The sequence below is a fragment of the Brassica napus genome, chromosome A6, assembly GCF_020379485.1.
Source record: "Brassica napus cultivar Da-Ae chromosome A6, Da-Ae, whole genome shotgun sequence".
NCBI lineage: Eukaryota > Viridiplantae > Streptophyta > Magnoliopsida > Brassicales > Brassicaceae > Brassica > Brassica napus.
The window spans coordinates 19,484,230-19,497,913 of NC_063439.1; the positions used below are offsets into that span (position 1 = coordinate 19,484,230).

A 13,684-nucleotide genomic window follows, 5' to 3' on the forward strand; every position below is an offset into this window, starting at 1 on the left:
TTCATAAGTGGAGAGCAATGCATACACAATTCATCATCACAACTCATAATCCTATTACAAAAAAAAAAAAAAATCTTGAAACACAACTCAAAACGCAAAATTCATAACTACAATAACCCTAACAAATATTGAGATGAAACAAGAATTATGTTCACAACTCCGCACTTGGGCGGAGGCAATACCCCTAATATAACAAAGAAATAAGTTTTAAATAGAAATACAAAAATATTTCGTGGAAACAAATTTGAAAATTAAAATTTTAGAACTTGAATAAATAAATAAAATATTATTGTTATATATTATTAACAAACCTTTTTCTTAATTGATGTCCGGTTTTGAATTCAAGTGAAAAACATAAATACTTTTAACTATTTTTCAAATACCCCAAATTTTGTGAATTACGTGGAGGCCTAAGACTTCATACCTTTTTCCTAACACTATTGGCACGCCCCTGTTCATACCGAAAGAAACAAACTAGAAAATCATACGCATGTTTAGCATATAGAAGAACACAAAACATAGTTCAATTTTTTTTATGAACTTTTTATAACTTAAATAAAAAGGAACCATATAGTTTAATTTTTAAAAGTCCGGGAGACAAGGCCAGAATGTCTGCTGGTTCGGTTCACCGGCTCGCTATCAATTTTACTACTAAAACGCAGCGTTTCGGCCTTCTCTTAAATTTCACCTCTTTATCAATCTTTTTTTGCTATCATCTTCTTCAAGCTTGGAGCCTTTTTTTCTTCCTTCATCCTCTGATGATTGAACAATGGCGTTCTATCTATCGAGTTCGTTAACACCGACCCACTTATCAAACCCTTCAAAGACCAACGGAAGCTAAGCTAACTTCCAAATTCAATCTCTTTCCCTCACGAAGAAATGGGTTGATTACTTGTTGTAAGCCATCGAGCTTTGAGTCTACTGAGTCACGGAGAGAAGATGCTGAGTTGAATCATCTCTTTGAGGTTTATCTTTCTCTTTTGAGTCAAAGTTTAGGTTTTTATTTTCTCGAATTGAATTTTGAAGAGCACGAAAGCAATTCCGGAGTCTGAGTCTGCTCATTGACCCAACACATCATGAAGTACACTTTCCTATCAGCAAGCTTTAGTTTCTTCTTCAGACCACGCCCTGATGATTTCACTTCCTGTAGTGCACCAAAGATCAACCTTTGGAGGTGAATCACATCATCGACCAGATTCAATCCGAATTTCAGACCGCCACCGAGGCTTTTATAAGCTGAAGAGCATGTTTGCTCCAAGCAAAACGACAGCACTTCCTTTCATAGTCCCAGGTTGTGCATTTCTGACCTAACACTGATGAAACACTCAGCACCATTGTTGCTGCCCCTAACGAATCAGATTGCCATTCTCTACGAAGAGTAAAACAGTAACTGTATAAAACATCAACCAAGTGGATTGCCAACAACGGAGATACCAAGTTTGTTACGACTAGGGATTCAAACAATCGATTATAAAGAACGATATTGTATTTACTTAGAAAACAAGCAAATACAATGACAGAGTTTTTCACAGGAGTTCTCTCTGATGGATCCTCTCTCTCGATAACCAACTCCCTCATTCTCTATTACTTTTATAATAAGCAAAAGCAAATTAAACACGTCACCAACATCCAGCTCCAAAGCCGTTAGTGGCGATTCCTCTTTATTCCTTATTCCTTCTAGAAGCGTCATCCTCCTTGAGCCGTCTTCTGTTTTGGGCCTCTCCTCTGATATTGGGACAGAATCGGTGGCCTTATAGACTCGTACGTAACAGTCAAACCACCTAGCTATATATTGACCCAACAGTTGCGTATGTATCATGTAGGTCGTGTTTTAATGGATCAATGTAGATGGAGAGATTAGGAACCGATGATAACTGTTGTCGAAGTTACCCTACATGAAATAACGAATAAGTATGCTTGTTTTACCAACGCCAAGGAACAGGAGTGTTGGGCCTATTGTCTTCAATAATATAAGATTAGTGGTTGAATTTGCGTTATTCTTGCCCCGTTTCAAACACATAGGCCGAACTCAGATTCAGCCACCGTACACAATCATAAATACGCCAGAACAGATAAACGCACCGAATCAAGAGCTAAAGTTTTTGATAAAATAAAACTCATAACATGGATTCAGATCATTACAGGACTCATTCCATATGTATTACCCCTATCAATGTAATAATACAAATTCTTCTGAATGGTCCAAGAATCACTATCATCTAGATATTTAGCAGCAGCTACCCCTGTGAATCTGAGAAGATGTAAAAGGTTCTTAGACCTTCTTCTTCTTCTTGTCCAGGTATGGATATTTCTGGTACAATGAGATGCTACTGATCACGAGAGGAAGAGCTACGAGACAATACGATGAAGGCGGTTTTCCTTCAAACGCAAACTGCAGCAGAGCGGTGACAAGTAATGCCGATACAATCACAAATCCCTTTGGAATAAAAACAAAAACACATTGCACATAAGCTTCAGTTTTTGTTGAATAGTATTGAACTGTGTAAGAAATGATCAGGAAGCTTCTTTGTTTTTTACCTTTCTTACACCACCAGCATGTGATGTAACTAGGCCAACGAGTATTCCACCGAGAGCATTGCTTATAACTGGGACCTGTAAGAACAATCACAATGCATTAGAAATATTTAGCAATAAGAGTCTTACCATCGAGTTAGAGAAAGCAGTTTACCATGGTTAAAGCAGTCCAACCATGGAAGAAGCCATGTCTTTTGATGGCTTCACCATCTGGAGATTTAAGGGTACTTGCTAACATGCAGAGGCTTCCAACAATAGACATTTCTACTGTCATTAAGTATGATGAATGCTTCTTGACCTGAGAAGCCCATTGGCATAGAGAAGATGCTAAACCCGAGAGCACAGAGGCTACCAAGACCGGGATGATTCCAGAAAACAGCACCTGTTCAGGATTAATGCCACTTGAAGAAGTCTTGTTAGAGCCTTCACCAACACTTAGAAGGACTGCTGCCATGATCAGTAGACACAAAGCTCCTATTTGTTGAACAGATTGCTTCTGCCTTAGTATGATGAATGTGAAGAATGCAGTGAAAAAGATTTTGGTCTGATTGAGAATAGAAAAGGTCAAGGAGTCAAGACTCCTGTAGGAGATCTGAAGCAAACTGTTCTGAAGTGCATATATGGCTGCAGGAAGCCCTGATGCAGTCAAGGATCCCATCAACGTCCACTCTTTTGCTAACCCTTTCAAACTACCATCTCTTGCCATGAGAACCAGAGCACATATAACCTGAAAATAAAGGACATACAAACCAAACTTTCAAACACAGTATTTCATAAAATTTCAAAAGAGTTTTAAAGAACGACCAATTTTACCTTAACAATCTCGCATGTCAAAACAGATGAAGTTACAATAACCTCCTTCCTGCAAAAAAACATCAATCAAAAACCATGACACTAGGCAATCCATTAACCGTACAAGAAGATACAACCAAATGGACTATTGACAAAGCCTACTAGTAACTAACTATCCTCAGTATCACACAGAGCATAGAAATATCCTTTTCTCACAGTAACAAATGGACTAGTGACAACAAAGCCTAACTAGTAACTAGCTATTCCTCAGTATCACAATGAACATAAAAAGTCAATACCAAGTAGTAGACTATAAACTAGTACCCCTCAAGAGTAGCATTAACAGCTAAAACACTGTGATATGAATATAGCTAATTCGACAGGCCACGGACACCATTATAGCAATTTAGCTTCACAGTGATCATGCATCGTCTTTTCTCACAGTAATAACCACAATAACGTAGGTTTCCAGATTCAAAGTTTGAAACTTTAATCACTATTAAGAGCAACAATTGCAGATTGAATCGATCAAAGCATACAAACAGATTACGAAGAAATCAAACTCCCAACTCTGCATTAAAACAAAATTCAAACAAAAAAACTCGCATTTTCCAGAAAACGAACCCACTAAATCACCAAGAAGAGAGATTTAGAGGGCATTAAGGTTGTACCCGATGCAGCGTTTGGAGATCAGAGGCTGTGCTCCGTACTGAAGCGTTAGCAGTAAGGAGTAAAACAAAACCATCTTCGACGGACTCTTTGCTCCGTTAGACGCCGCCATGAATCCAATAGATCGCCTTCTTCGCTGTTGGTGGAGAATGTGTTGTAGAAACGAGAAGAAGGAGAAGAACACTTTTCTCTTTTCTAACTTTATACTTCTTCTCTTGTGAAGATCTACCAACCCGGCGCCGTTTTGTTTGACAAGTAGTTACTTATATTTAGAAACATATTTTGCAAATTAATCCATCACCTTTACTAAATCTAATAAAAAGGAACAAACATTACTAGTTAAGTCCTTTTTCGATTATTTTCATCATATATTATGACAAATCCAATTAAATAGAATGTGAAAACAATTATTATATAAAATCCAATATATTAAAATACAATTTAATATTTTTTAATATTTATCTTTTTGATTTAGATTTAGATGATGTAGATATGGAGAGAAAAATAGCTAATTATATTTACAAAAATCAAGAATAATTGAATTGATTTGTAAAACTCTTGACCAATGAAAATTTGAGCCAATCGTTCAAAACGTGGTTTCGAAAATGTGAAAGGCCAAATACTGTATATAGCATGTGGTAATGTTTTTTAAACAAAAAAAAAAAAGCATGTGGTAATGTTTTTATAAGTTCTCCAACTTGGACAATGATTTTTTTTCCGGATATAGAGATTTCTCTACCAATCGTCCAAAATTAAAAAAAAACAAAAGATTAGGGTTATAAGTGAAATGTCAAAATCAACGGCTGTGATTGAAACTTGAAAGCCTCCCTATATATATAAATAAATAAAACTCTTCTTCAATCCATTTGTTTATCAGAGAAGATTGTTCCTTTGCCACACCACAATGTGTGGGATACTCGCAGTCCTTGGTTGCATCGACAACTCTCAAGCTAAACGTTCTCGCATCATCGAACTCTCTCGCAGGTATCTCACTCTCCCCCTCCCTTTCATTGACTCATCCATTTATATAATGATGAAGCAATGCACTCACGTTATAGCCAACCGTTTATGAGTTCGTATCCAAAGGTTTCAACCTTTTTTAATCGTGGGCAATGTGTTTGTTTCAAAAAGATCTCATCTTTGTGGAGAATTGTTGGGCTAACTTTTGGTTTGTGTATAGATTGAGGCATAGAGGTCCTGACTGGAGTGGACTCCATTGTCATGAAGATTGTTACCTTGCTCATGAGCGTTTAGCCATCATCGACCCAACTTCCGGAGACCAGCCTCTCTATAACCAAGACAAGACCGTCGTTGTCACTGTACTTTTCTCTTTTGATACCCTCTTTGTTGCTTTCTTCTCAGTAAGTCTCATCATGAATGGATGATCAAAATGTGGTAATGATTTTCAGGTCAATGGAGAGATATATAACCACAAGATTCTGCGTGAGAAGCTGAAGTCTCATCAGTTCTGGACTGGTAGTGACTGTGAAGTCATTGCTCATCTTGTAAGTAGAAGAGTCTGAATAGTTTAGTTAGTTTGCTCTAGCTTTCAATTTTGGGAGTGTGTAACTCTGAACATCTCTATTGTTTGCAGTATGAAGAACATGGAGAGGAGTTTATTGACATGTTGGATGGAATGTTTGCGTTCGTCCTTCTCGATACACGCGACAAGAGTTTCATAGCTGCAAGGGACGCTATTGGTGTCATCCCCTTATACATCGGATGGGGTGTTGATGGTATATATATATTCCAAGTACTGTTTTAATCTTGTCTCATCAAGTAGTGTATAATGTTTAGTAACTCTTCTTAATAGGTTCTGTATGGTTTGCTTCTGAGATGAAGGCACTTAGTGATGATTGTGAGCAGTTTATGGCTTTCCCTCCAGGCCACATCTATTCAAGTAAACAAGGTATTCTATTATTATTATTATTATACCATTGAATTAAACTTGAGGCATTTTTACGGTTTGTAGTTTCAGTTGAAAGTTGTGTTTAACTTGTAGGAGGGCTTAGGAGGTGGTACAATCCTTCATGGTACTCTGAGCTGGTTCCTTCAACCCCATATGATCCTTTAGTCCTCCGCAATGCTTTTGAACAGGTTATCCTCAAAATGTTCAGTCCTATTGCTGTAAAAGGTTTTTGAAGCATGAACATGATCTTTTTTGTAGGCTGTTATAAAGAGACTAATGACTGATGTGCCTTTCGGAGTTCTTCTCTCTGGAGGTCTAGACTCGTCCCTCGTTGCTTCAGTTGCATTACGCCATTTGGAAAAATCTGAAGCTGCTCAATGGGGTTCACAGTTGCATACATTTTGCATTGGTTTGAAGGTTTAAAACTTAACACCAGAACTCTTACAGTGTGTTTTTTGCCCCTTGGGAGATACTTAATATATATATTCTGTTGTTGCTTTTCAGGGGTCGCCGGATCTTAAAGCTGGCAGAGAAGTTGCTAACTATCTTGGGACTCGCCACCACGAGTTTCAGTTTACAGTTCAGGTGATTCACCTCCTTGAACCAGATTCTTTATCATATATCTTTGATAAGACAGTTTAATATCTTCTTTTATCGATAACTTCAGGATGGGATAGATGCAATAGAGGAAGTTATTTACCATATTGAGACATATGATGTGACTACCATAAGAGCTAGCACGCCAATGTTTCTCATGTCCAGAAAAATCAAATCCTTAGGTGTAAAGATGGTTCTTTCTGGTGAAGGCTCTGATGAGATTCTGGGAGGGTACTTGTACTTCCACAAGGCACCTAACAAGAAAGAGTTTCACGAAGAAACATGCCGAAAGGTCTCTCCTTTTCATTTTTTTGCTCTGCTTTATTCTATCACTGAATCTTGTTTATCTTTTGCTTTTTTTTACTTAAACAGATCAAAGCTCTTCACCAATATGATTGTTTGAGAGCTAACAAGTCAACATCTGCTTGGGGTGTTGAAGCTCGTGTGCCTTTCCTAGATAAAGAGTTTTTAAATGTGGCGATGAGCATTGATCCAGAGTGGAAGATGATCAGGCCTGATCTCGGGAGGATTGAGAAATGGGTGCTACGCAATGCCTTTGATGATGAAGAAAAGCCTTACCTGCCAAAGGTTTGCTCAGTCTTTTTTTCTTGCAATCACACTGTTTATAGGTTCTAACACAAAGTTCCTCTCATCATCTGGTGAATTACAGCACATTCTGTATAGACAGAAAGAACAGTTCAGTGATGGAGTTGGGTATAGCTGGATTGATGGTTTGAAAGATCATGCAAACAAACATGTGAGATATATATACTTCTTAAGACAATTTTTTTTTGATAAAAATGTTGGAAACTTTTTAACATACTTTCTTGATTTGATTATAGGTCTCTGACACTATGCTGTCAAACGCAAGCTTTGTCTTCCCAGACAACACACCTATGACTAAAGAAGCTTACTACTACAGAACCATTTTCGAAAAGTTCTTCCCTAAGGTAAACTCTAATCAGTATGCTACAAACATTTAAAATGTTTGGTGTTGTTCATAATCTTTAGTCTTGTCTGTTTTATAGAGTGCTGCAAGAGCGACTGTGCCAGGAGGTCCAAGTATAGCTTGCAGTACAGCGAAGGCTATAGAGTGGGATGCAACTTGGTCAAAGAATCTTGATCCTTCAGGACGTGCGGCTCTTGGAGTTCATGTCGCAGCTTATGATGAAGATAAAGCTGCCAATGGTGCCCTAAGAAGTTAAGACGGATGACAAGAGAACGTTACAAGCATTCCCATGAATCCCCAGAGTTCCTTCAAATTTGATACACGTTGTCTGCATTTGTACCTAAGTTCTAGTTCTTGCGTCTTGTTTCAGACAAATCTTGGAAGATTTATATTTCAGATTTTGAATGTTATTTGATGAATCCACACTTGTTCTTATCATTAAATAAGTTTAGAGTTCTGCTCCTCCGCAACTTCTTCTATTCGACTGGGTATGTAAGTGTATTTGTTTTTTAGGTATGTATCTTTATAACAAAAAGGACTCCGTGGCCCAATGGATAAGGCGCTGGTCTACGAAACCAGAGATTCTGGGTTCGATCCCCAGCGGAGTCGCTGCTTTTGTTTTTTGGCCCTGTTCTTATCGCTTGTATTAGCTTTCAATTTGGGAGTAGACATTTCAGAATCGTATGTATTCTTTTTTAAAAAAGACAGATAACCTAACCTTATTAGTTGTACATACCTCTATGGCATCTTAACTTTTTCTAAAAAAATATTATACTATTAGCTTAATCAAATTTGAGTAGACGAAGTAACTGCTCCATTTCATACTTTAGCTTTATCGCCAACCACGTTAGCCATCCATCGTTTTCTTGTTTACATAAAATTCGAAGAAATGAAAATCTCGTTCCTTTCATGTATTTTAAAAAAAATATAAATCATCCGTGTTTTCAATCTACATATTTAACTAACTTCTTGTTTACATAAAAAATTGAAGAAATGAAAATCTCGTTCCTTTCATTTATTTTAAAAAATATATCATCCACTTCTTCAAAGTAGATCATTATAATATTATTTGAAAAATTATTTTCTTACATATCGCACTCACGTTAATTCTCATGATGGTTAATTACGATAATACTCTTAATGAATCAAATATATCTAATTATTATTATTAAATATTTATTATACTTTTTCCATTTAAAATTTATCGGTTATGTTTTTATATAACTTTGTACCTATCATCATTTTATTTTTATAGTTTTCTTTTTTCAAATTAACGTATGCTAAATTACTAAAGAGTCAAAATATATTTACAAGATGTACATCCAAACTAATACAATGAATAGAAATAGTTATACTTTGATTTGACTGAATATATGTAATACAATATACCCACAAAATGAGTAACTAGACCAATTCAAATTTTTTATACAAAATCAAACATTAAATTAAAATAATATATTTTATTTATAGTAATATTTTATACATATAAATTATCAAACGACTCAACATATTATAAATAAATATGAAATTTTTAAATAATATTATAAATATATATATTAACCAACTATTACAATTAAGTCTTTTGTATAACTTATATATGTATATATATATATATAAGGTTTCAAAGGACTATCATATTTATTTATGTTATTTTGAATCGTCAACATTTTAGTTTACTTTTATTATTTTATTTTCAAAACAACATATATTGAATTCTACATATTCTTACTAAAATATGTTTACAAATCTAAGACAAGGATCAAAATAACAAAATTAATCAAAATTTTAGGCTGTACTACAAAATATTATAGTTGAATCAAAAAAATAAATATTATCTAATATATCCAAATAATAACCAAACAGTCGAGATATTATATATTTAAAATTATATATCTAATTAAAATAACATAATGTTACTTAAAACTATTCATATTGATTATAAAATAAATAACAGAATAAATTAAACTAAAATATTAATAAATTATTATAATATATTTATTTTATAATATTTATATTTATGCAGGAAAATCACTTTAATTTAGTATTTAATAAAATTCCAATACTAACAACGCCATTAAGTAAACCATGGACTCATCATCGTCCTCGCTTTCCACATCGTATCTCAGTATTTCTATAATATAATAAAAATAATTTAATTGAAAAACAGTTTGATTTTGGACTTATTCTGAATTGACCAAGTCCAAAGAACGTGTTCACATTCTGCTTATTCGCAAGTTTCTCCATCTCAGCGCACGTTTTACATCACATTTATTGACAATGTACCGATCAATTATTTACATTTATGCCTGTATACAATTAACTTTTCTCTTCGAAACTGAATTGTAGCAAAAAAGAAGACTTGTGTTTCAAAAAAAAAAAAGCAAAAAAGAAGACTTTTATATTATAAAAAATTAACTAGGTATCATATCCCTCCTATCTCTTTTTGTAATAATGATTTTAACTACAGCCTGGTTTGAGAAAAAAAAAAAACAATTGAAATAGTGATTACTTGAATTAGTTTTATACATTGTCAATCATTACTAACCTTTAAATTAAACCCAAATTTAAAATTTAAAGTATACAAATATAAATGTCATAGAAAAAGCCATTTCCTCTTTTTTTTCTTCAAGACAGCTGTTAAATGATTTATTAGGACAATATATGTGTCCATATATTGAATTATTTTTAGATTTAATATTAAATGCATAGAGATTACTTTCTTTATATTCATAAAATAACTTTTGGGATTTCCCGTAACGTTATTTAAGTGAGAAGACGTGCATCAACCTTCTTCATCTCATTACAACGAAAAAAACACAACACACATATAGAGAGATCTCAAAGTAAGTCCGATCCCAAAAACAACAATGGCGTCTCTGAAAGTCCCGAGCAATGTCCCTCTCCCCGAAGATGACGCCGAGCAACTCCACAAGGCTTTCTCAGGTCTCTAGTCTAGACTTGCTTATACTCATCACGTGATGTTGTTTTGTTGATCATAGTCACGATCTACTACATTTTGTTGTGATTAGGGATGATTTTACTTGTGATCTCTCTTCTTCTTATACTGATCTGTTATATTCTTCAGTCACTAGATCAGGATCTTATAATATACATTAATGATGATGAAAGTATGTTTCTTTTTTTTTTTTGTTAAAACCAAAGCTTTTTTTCTTCTTACATAACACATAGATCCAAAAAGTCGAGTACTTTGAAAGTGTGGTAAAAGAGACAACTTTATGTTCCCCCTAAGATGATTTATGTTTAAGCATTTTTTTTAAAAGTGTTGATTGTTGAAACGCAGGATGGGGTACGAACGAGAAGCTGATCATATCAATCCTAGCTCACAGGAACTCTGCACAACGCAGCTTGATCCGCAGCGTTTACGCCGCTACTTACAATGAGGATCTCCTCAAGGCTTTAGACAAAGAGCTCTCTAACGACTTTGAGGTTTGTTATCTTTATTTAATGGTCTCCATTGATTATCTTATATTATAACACTGAGATTTGGTTCTTTGATTGTAACAGAGAGCTGTGATGTTGTGGACGCTTGATCCAGCGGAGAGAGATGCTTATCTGGCCAAAGAATCCACCAAAATGTTCACCAAGAACAACTGGGTTCTCGTCGAGATCGCTTGCACAAGGTCTGCTGTTGAGCTTTTTAAGGTCAAGCAAGCTTACCAGGCTCGCTACAAGAAATCGCTCGAGGAAGATGTTGCTCAACACACTTCCGGTGACCTTCGCAAGCTATTGCTTCCTCTGGTTAGCACTTTCAGGTACGAAGGAGACGATGTGAACATGATGCTCGCAAGATCTGAAGCCAAGTTGCTTCACGAGAAGGTCTCAGAGAAAGCTTTCAACGATGATGACTTCATCAGAATCTTGACCACAAGAAGCAAAGCACAGCTTGGTGCTACTCTCAACCACTACAACAATGAGCATGGAAACTCCATCAACAAGGTAACAACTTCAGCTACCTTTCAATGCTTCTCGGTTTTTCGGTTCGGATCGGTTCGGTAATTCTATTTTTTTTGGATATTTTTTATAAATTATAATATATATATAAAAATTAAAAAAAATTAATATTTTCACTATTTTTTGAATGTTTAGTTAGCTGTTCGTTTCTCGGTTTGGTTCTGGTTCGGTTTCAGTTTAGAAAAAAGGGAACTGTTCGGGTTTTGTAAATATCGATCTGTGTTTTCAGTTTTAGTCTTTTCGGTTCGATTCCGGTTCCACTCTGCTTCGGTTTTCGGTTTCGGATAATATGCCCATGACTACTACCCTTATTATAATATCTTGTTCAAACAGCTGATTGATTATGTGTTGAATAATGTTACAGAACTTGAAGGAAGGTTCAGATGATGATTACCTGAAACTACTTAGAGCTGCAATCACCTGCTTGACATACCCTGAGAAGCATTTTGAGAAGGTTCTGCGTCTAGCAATCAACAAAATGGGAACTGACGAGTGGGGACTAACCAGAGTCGTGACTACACGAACTGAAGTTGACATGGAACGCATCAAAGAGGAGTATCAGCGCAGGAACAGCGTTCCTTTGGACCGTGCCGTCGCTAAAGACACTTCTGGTGATTATGAGGACATGCTTGTTGCTCTTCTCGGACATGGGGATGTCTGAAACTGAAACTGATTCTATTTCCCTTTTTATTTTCATGGTTTGTTTTGAATAAAAGAGTTGTGAAAACTGGTTCTGCAACTATATCTATCAATGCTATTTGAGTTTGTTGATTTGAATCAAAATCTGTTTTCTTAAATACAATCTAGAGCACAAGCTAAAGCAAAAGCTTCGTAATCTAAGCAACTACAGCTTTTACAGTCTCTACTACTACTACAACATGCACAAAGCTTCTCTTTCTTGTTGATCAACATCTTCTTCTCCATCTCTAAAGCTTGGACTTTTAAACCTATCTTCAGCAAGACAGGGCTATCATCTCCAAACACCAGAGTTTTCGATTCACTCATCACTACAAATCTCTCCATCTCCATGCCCCGTGACTCGAAAACCGATTCCCATGAGATCTCTCCTCTCCCTACAACCTCTGATCTCGATGACTTCCTCAGAAAAGAAGCTGTTTTCCTCCTCCTTAACTCGAAAATGACTCTTTGTTGCTTTAACTCCTCGACTGCTGCTTCGTTGCCTTGACACTCTAGACCAAAAGATTGATCCCATACGAGATTTTCTGATTTCTGACAGAGCTCTCTTGTGTTTACTTCTATCTTTCTGTTGTGTCCTGCAGAGAGATAGAATCTAACGAACAGAGTACTAGCTTGTGACTTGATCTCCACGTTTCTTGCTTCTATTACTCTCACTTCGCATTTTAGTGAACTAAGTTTCTTCCCCATAACACCCATTTTTTCTTTCTTACAAAATTAAGAATAAAAGATGAAGTTTTGTTGATGGATATGTTGATGGAACAAAGACTTGTATTTATATAACCCTATGATGGAAGGTGACCATAATTTTCTTTTAGTTTCACATGACTTTTGAGTTTCTTAGTGGTAGTTTGTATGATTCGAGATCTTAGTAAGTGGTCCTAGATTTATCCATTGTAGAATTCCAAAGGACAACACTTTGTCACTTACTTTAGCTTTAAAGTATAGTAATAGACAGTGTATTCATATTAAATATAACTCAAAGGGGTTTTATAATACATGGGTGGACTAGATCATGACTTGGTGCATATCCTCATTGCTCCAATAAAAATTAACCGTTGTGTTGTGTTTATACGATGATCTTTTATAATATTATGGAAGTGAAGCAAGTTTTGATCTTCTATGTCCAAAATCTTATCAAGAATCAAACTCCAAATCTTTTAACTGGACCCACCAAAATTTAATTTGGATTTTGTCACAAAATCACTGACTACACCAGAAGAAGTATTAAAAATTCTGTTGCCATGTTGGAATGTAAGGTGTAACTTTGTGCACGAGGATTTAACCCAAAAGCCTACGTCCAAAGAGACATGCTTGTGTTGGCCCATATAACGGCTCATTTTCACATCTGTATTTTAACCCATAAGGTGGAGTTAAAGCCCTCTAACCAAATGAACTACGAAGCCTCAAATCTGGTTGTACGATTGTTTTTTGTTGAGTTTTATCTCACAAGAAATACAAATTAACAAACGACTAACGAGTAATTTTAACACAGCCCTAAAAGTACGCAACCTTGAATTGTCTAAAATATTAGTTTGTATGCTAAGAATATACCACATCTAGCA

At 35.4% G+C, this 13,684-nt stretch overlaps 4 protein-coding genes and 1 non-coding gene across 5 annotated transcripts; 3 read left to right on the forward strand and 2 right to left on the reverse strand.

Moving 5' to 3' along the window:
* Positions 1–2,086: 2,086 nt before the first annotated feature.
* Positions 2,087–4,242, reverse strand: LOC106348012 (UDP-N-acetylglucosamine transporter ROCK1). Its single transcript, XM_048734894.1, has 5 exons — positions 3,999–4,242; positions 3,349–3,397; positions 2,690–3,262; positions 2,539–2,613; positions 2,087–2,437 (listed from the first exon to the last, which is right to left on the reverse strand). Exons 1-5 carry the CDS (start codon positions 4,106–4,108, stop codon positions 2,273–2,275), a joined length of 972 nt encoding a protein of 323 aa, XP_048590851.1. The 5' UTR covers positions 4,109–4,242; the 3' UTR covers positions 2,087–2,272.
* Positions 4,243–4,820: 578 nt separating this feature from the next.
* On the forward strand, positions 4,821–7,870 carry LOC106348011 (asparagine synthetase [glutamine-hydrolyzing] 2). Its single transcript, XM_048734896.1, has 13 exons — positions 4,821–4,980; positions 5,177–5,315; positions 5,406–5,501; positions 5,591–5,732; positions 5,810–5,905; positions 5,999–6,093; positions 6,164–6,322; positions 6,410–6,490; positions 6,573–6,794; positions 6,875–7,090; positions 7,173–7,259; positions 7,345–7,452; positions 7,531–7,870. Exons 1-13 carry the CDS (start codon positions 4,901–4,903, stop codon positions 7,705–7,707), a joined length of 1,698 nt encoding a protein of 565 aa, XP_048590853.1. The 5' UTR covers positions 4,821–4,900; the 3' UTR covers positions 7,708–7,870.
* Positions 7,871–7,987: 117 nt separating this feature from the next.
* On the forward strand, positions 7,988–8,060 carry TRNAR-ACG. Its single transcript has one exon. It is a non-coding gene; the product is annotated as a tRNA-Arg (tRNA).
* A 2,124-nt stretch (positions 8,061–10,184) lies between these two features.
* Positions 10,185–12,200, forward strand: LOC106348009 (annexin D2-like). The gene is made up of 4 exons (XM_013787650.3): positions 10,185–10,394; positions 10,753–10,898; positions 10,977–11,408; positions 11,788–12,200. The coding sequence occupies exons 1-4, from the start codon at positions 10,319–10,321 to the stop codon at positions 12,082–12,084; spliced, it is 951 nt and encodes a 316-aa protein (XP_013643104.1). The 5' UTR covers positions 10,185–10,318; the 3' UTR covers positions 12,085–12,200.
* Positions 12,170–13,508, reverse strand: LOC106348010. The gene has a single exon (XM_013787651.3). It carries the CDS (start codon positions 12,816–12,818, stop codon positions 12,216–12,218), a length of 603 nt encoding a protein of 200 aa, XP_013643105.1. The 5' UTR covers positions 12,819–13,508; the 3' UTR covers positions 12,170–12,215.
* Between the last annotated feature and the right edge of the window lie 176 nt (positions 13,509–13,684).

Bases quoted from the DNA above. Each gene is read 5' to 3' on its own strand.
- LOC106348011 (XM_048734896.1), top strand. From the start codon at position 4,901: ATGTGTGGGATACTCGCAGTCCTTGGTTGCATCGACAACTCTCAAGCT. The intron at 6,323-6,409 runs GTTTAAAACTTA...GTTGCTTTTCAG, and splicing joins CATTTTGCATTGGTTTGAAG to GGGTCGCCGGATCTTAAAGC. The intron at 7,091-7,172 runs GTTTGCTCAGTC...GGTGAATTACAG, and splicing joins AAAAGCCTTACCTGCCAAAG to CACATTCTGTATAGACAGAA.
- LOC106348009 (XM_013787650.3), top strand. From the start codon at position 10,319: ATGGCGTCTCTGAAAGTCCCGAGCAATGTCCCTCTCCCCGAAGATGAC. The intron at 10,395-10,752 runs GTCTCTAGTCTA...GTTGAAACGCAG, and splicing joins ACTCCACAAGGCTTTCTCAG to GATGGGGTACGAACGAGAAG. The intron at 10,899-10,976 runs GTTTGTTATCTT...TGATTGTAACAG, and splicing joins AGCTCTCTAACGACTTTGAG to AGAGCTGTGATGTTGTGGAC.
- LOC106348010 (XM_013787651.3), bottom strand. From the start codon at position 12,818: ATGGGTGTTATGGGGAAGAAACTTAGTTCACTAAAATGCGAAGTGAGA.
- LOC106348012 (XM_048734894.1), bottom strand. From the start codon at position 4,108: ATGGCGGCGTCTAACGGAGCAAAGAGTCCGTCGAAGATGGTTTTGTTT. The intron at 3,398-3,998 runs GTACAACCTTAA...GTTTTTTTGCAG, and splicing joins ATCTCCAAACGCTGCATCGG to GAAGGAGGTTATTGTAACTT. The intron at 3,263-3,348 runs GTAAAATTGGTC...CTTTATTTTCAG, and splicing joins TGACATGCGAGATTGTTAAG to GTTATATGTGCTCTGGTTCT.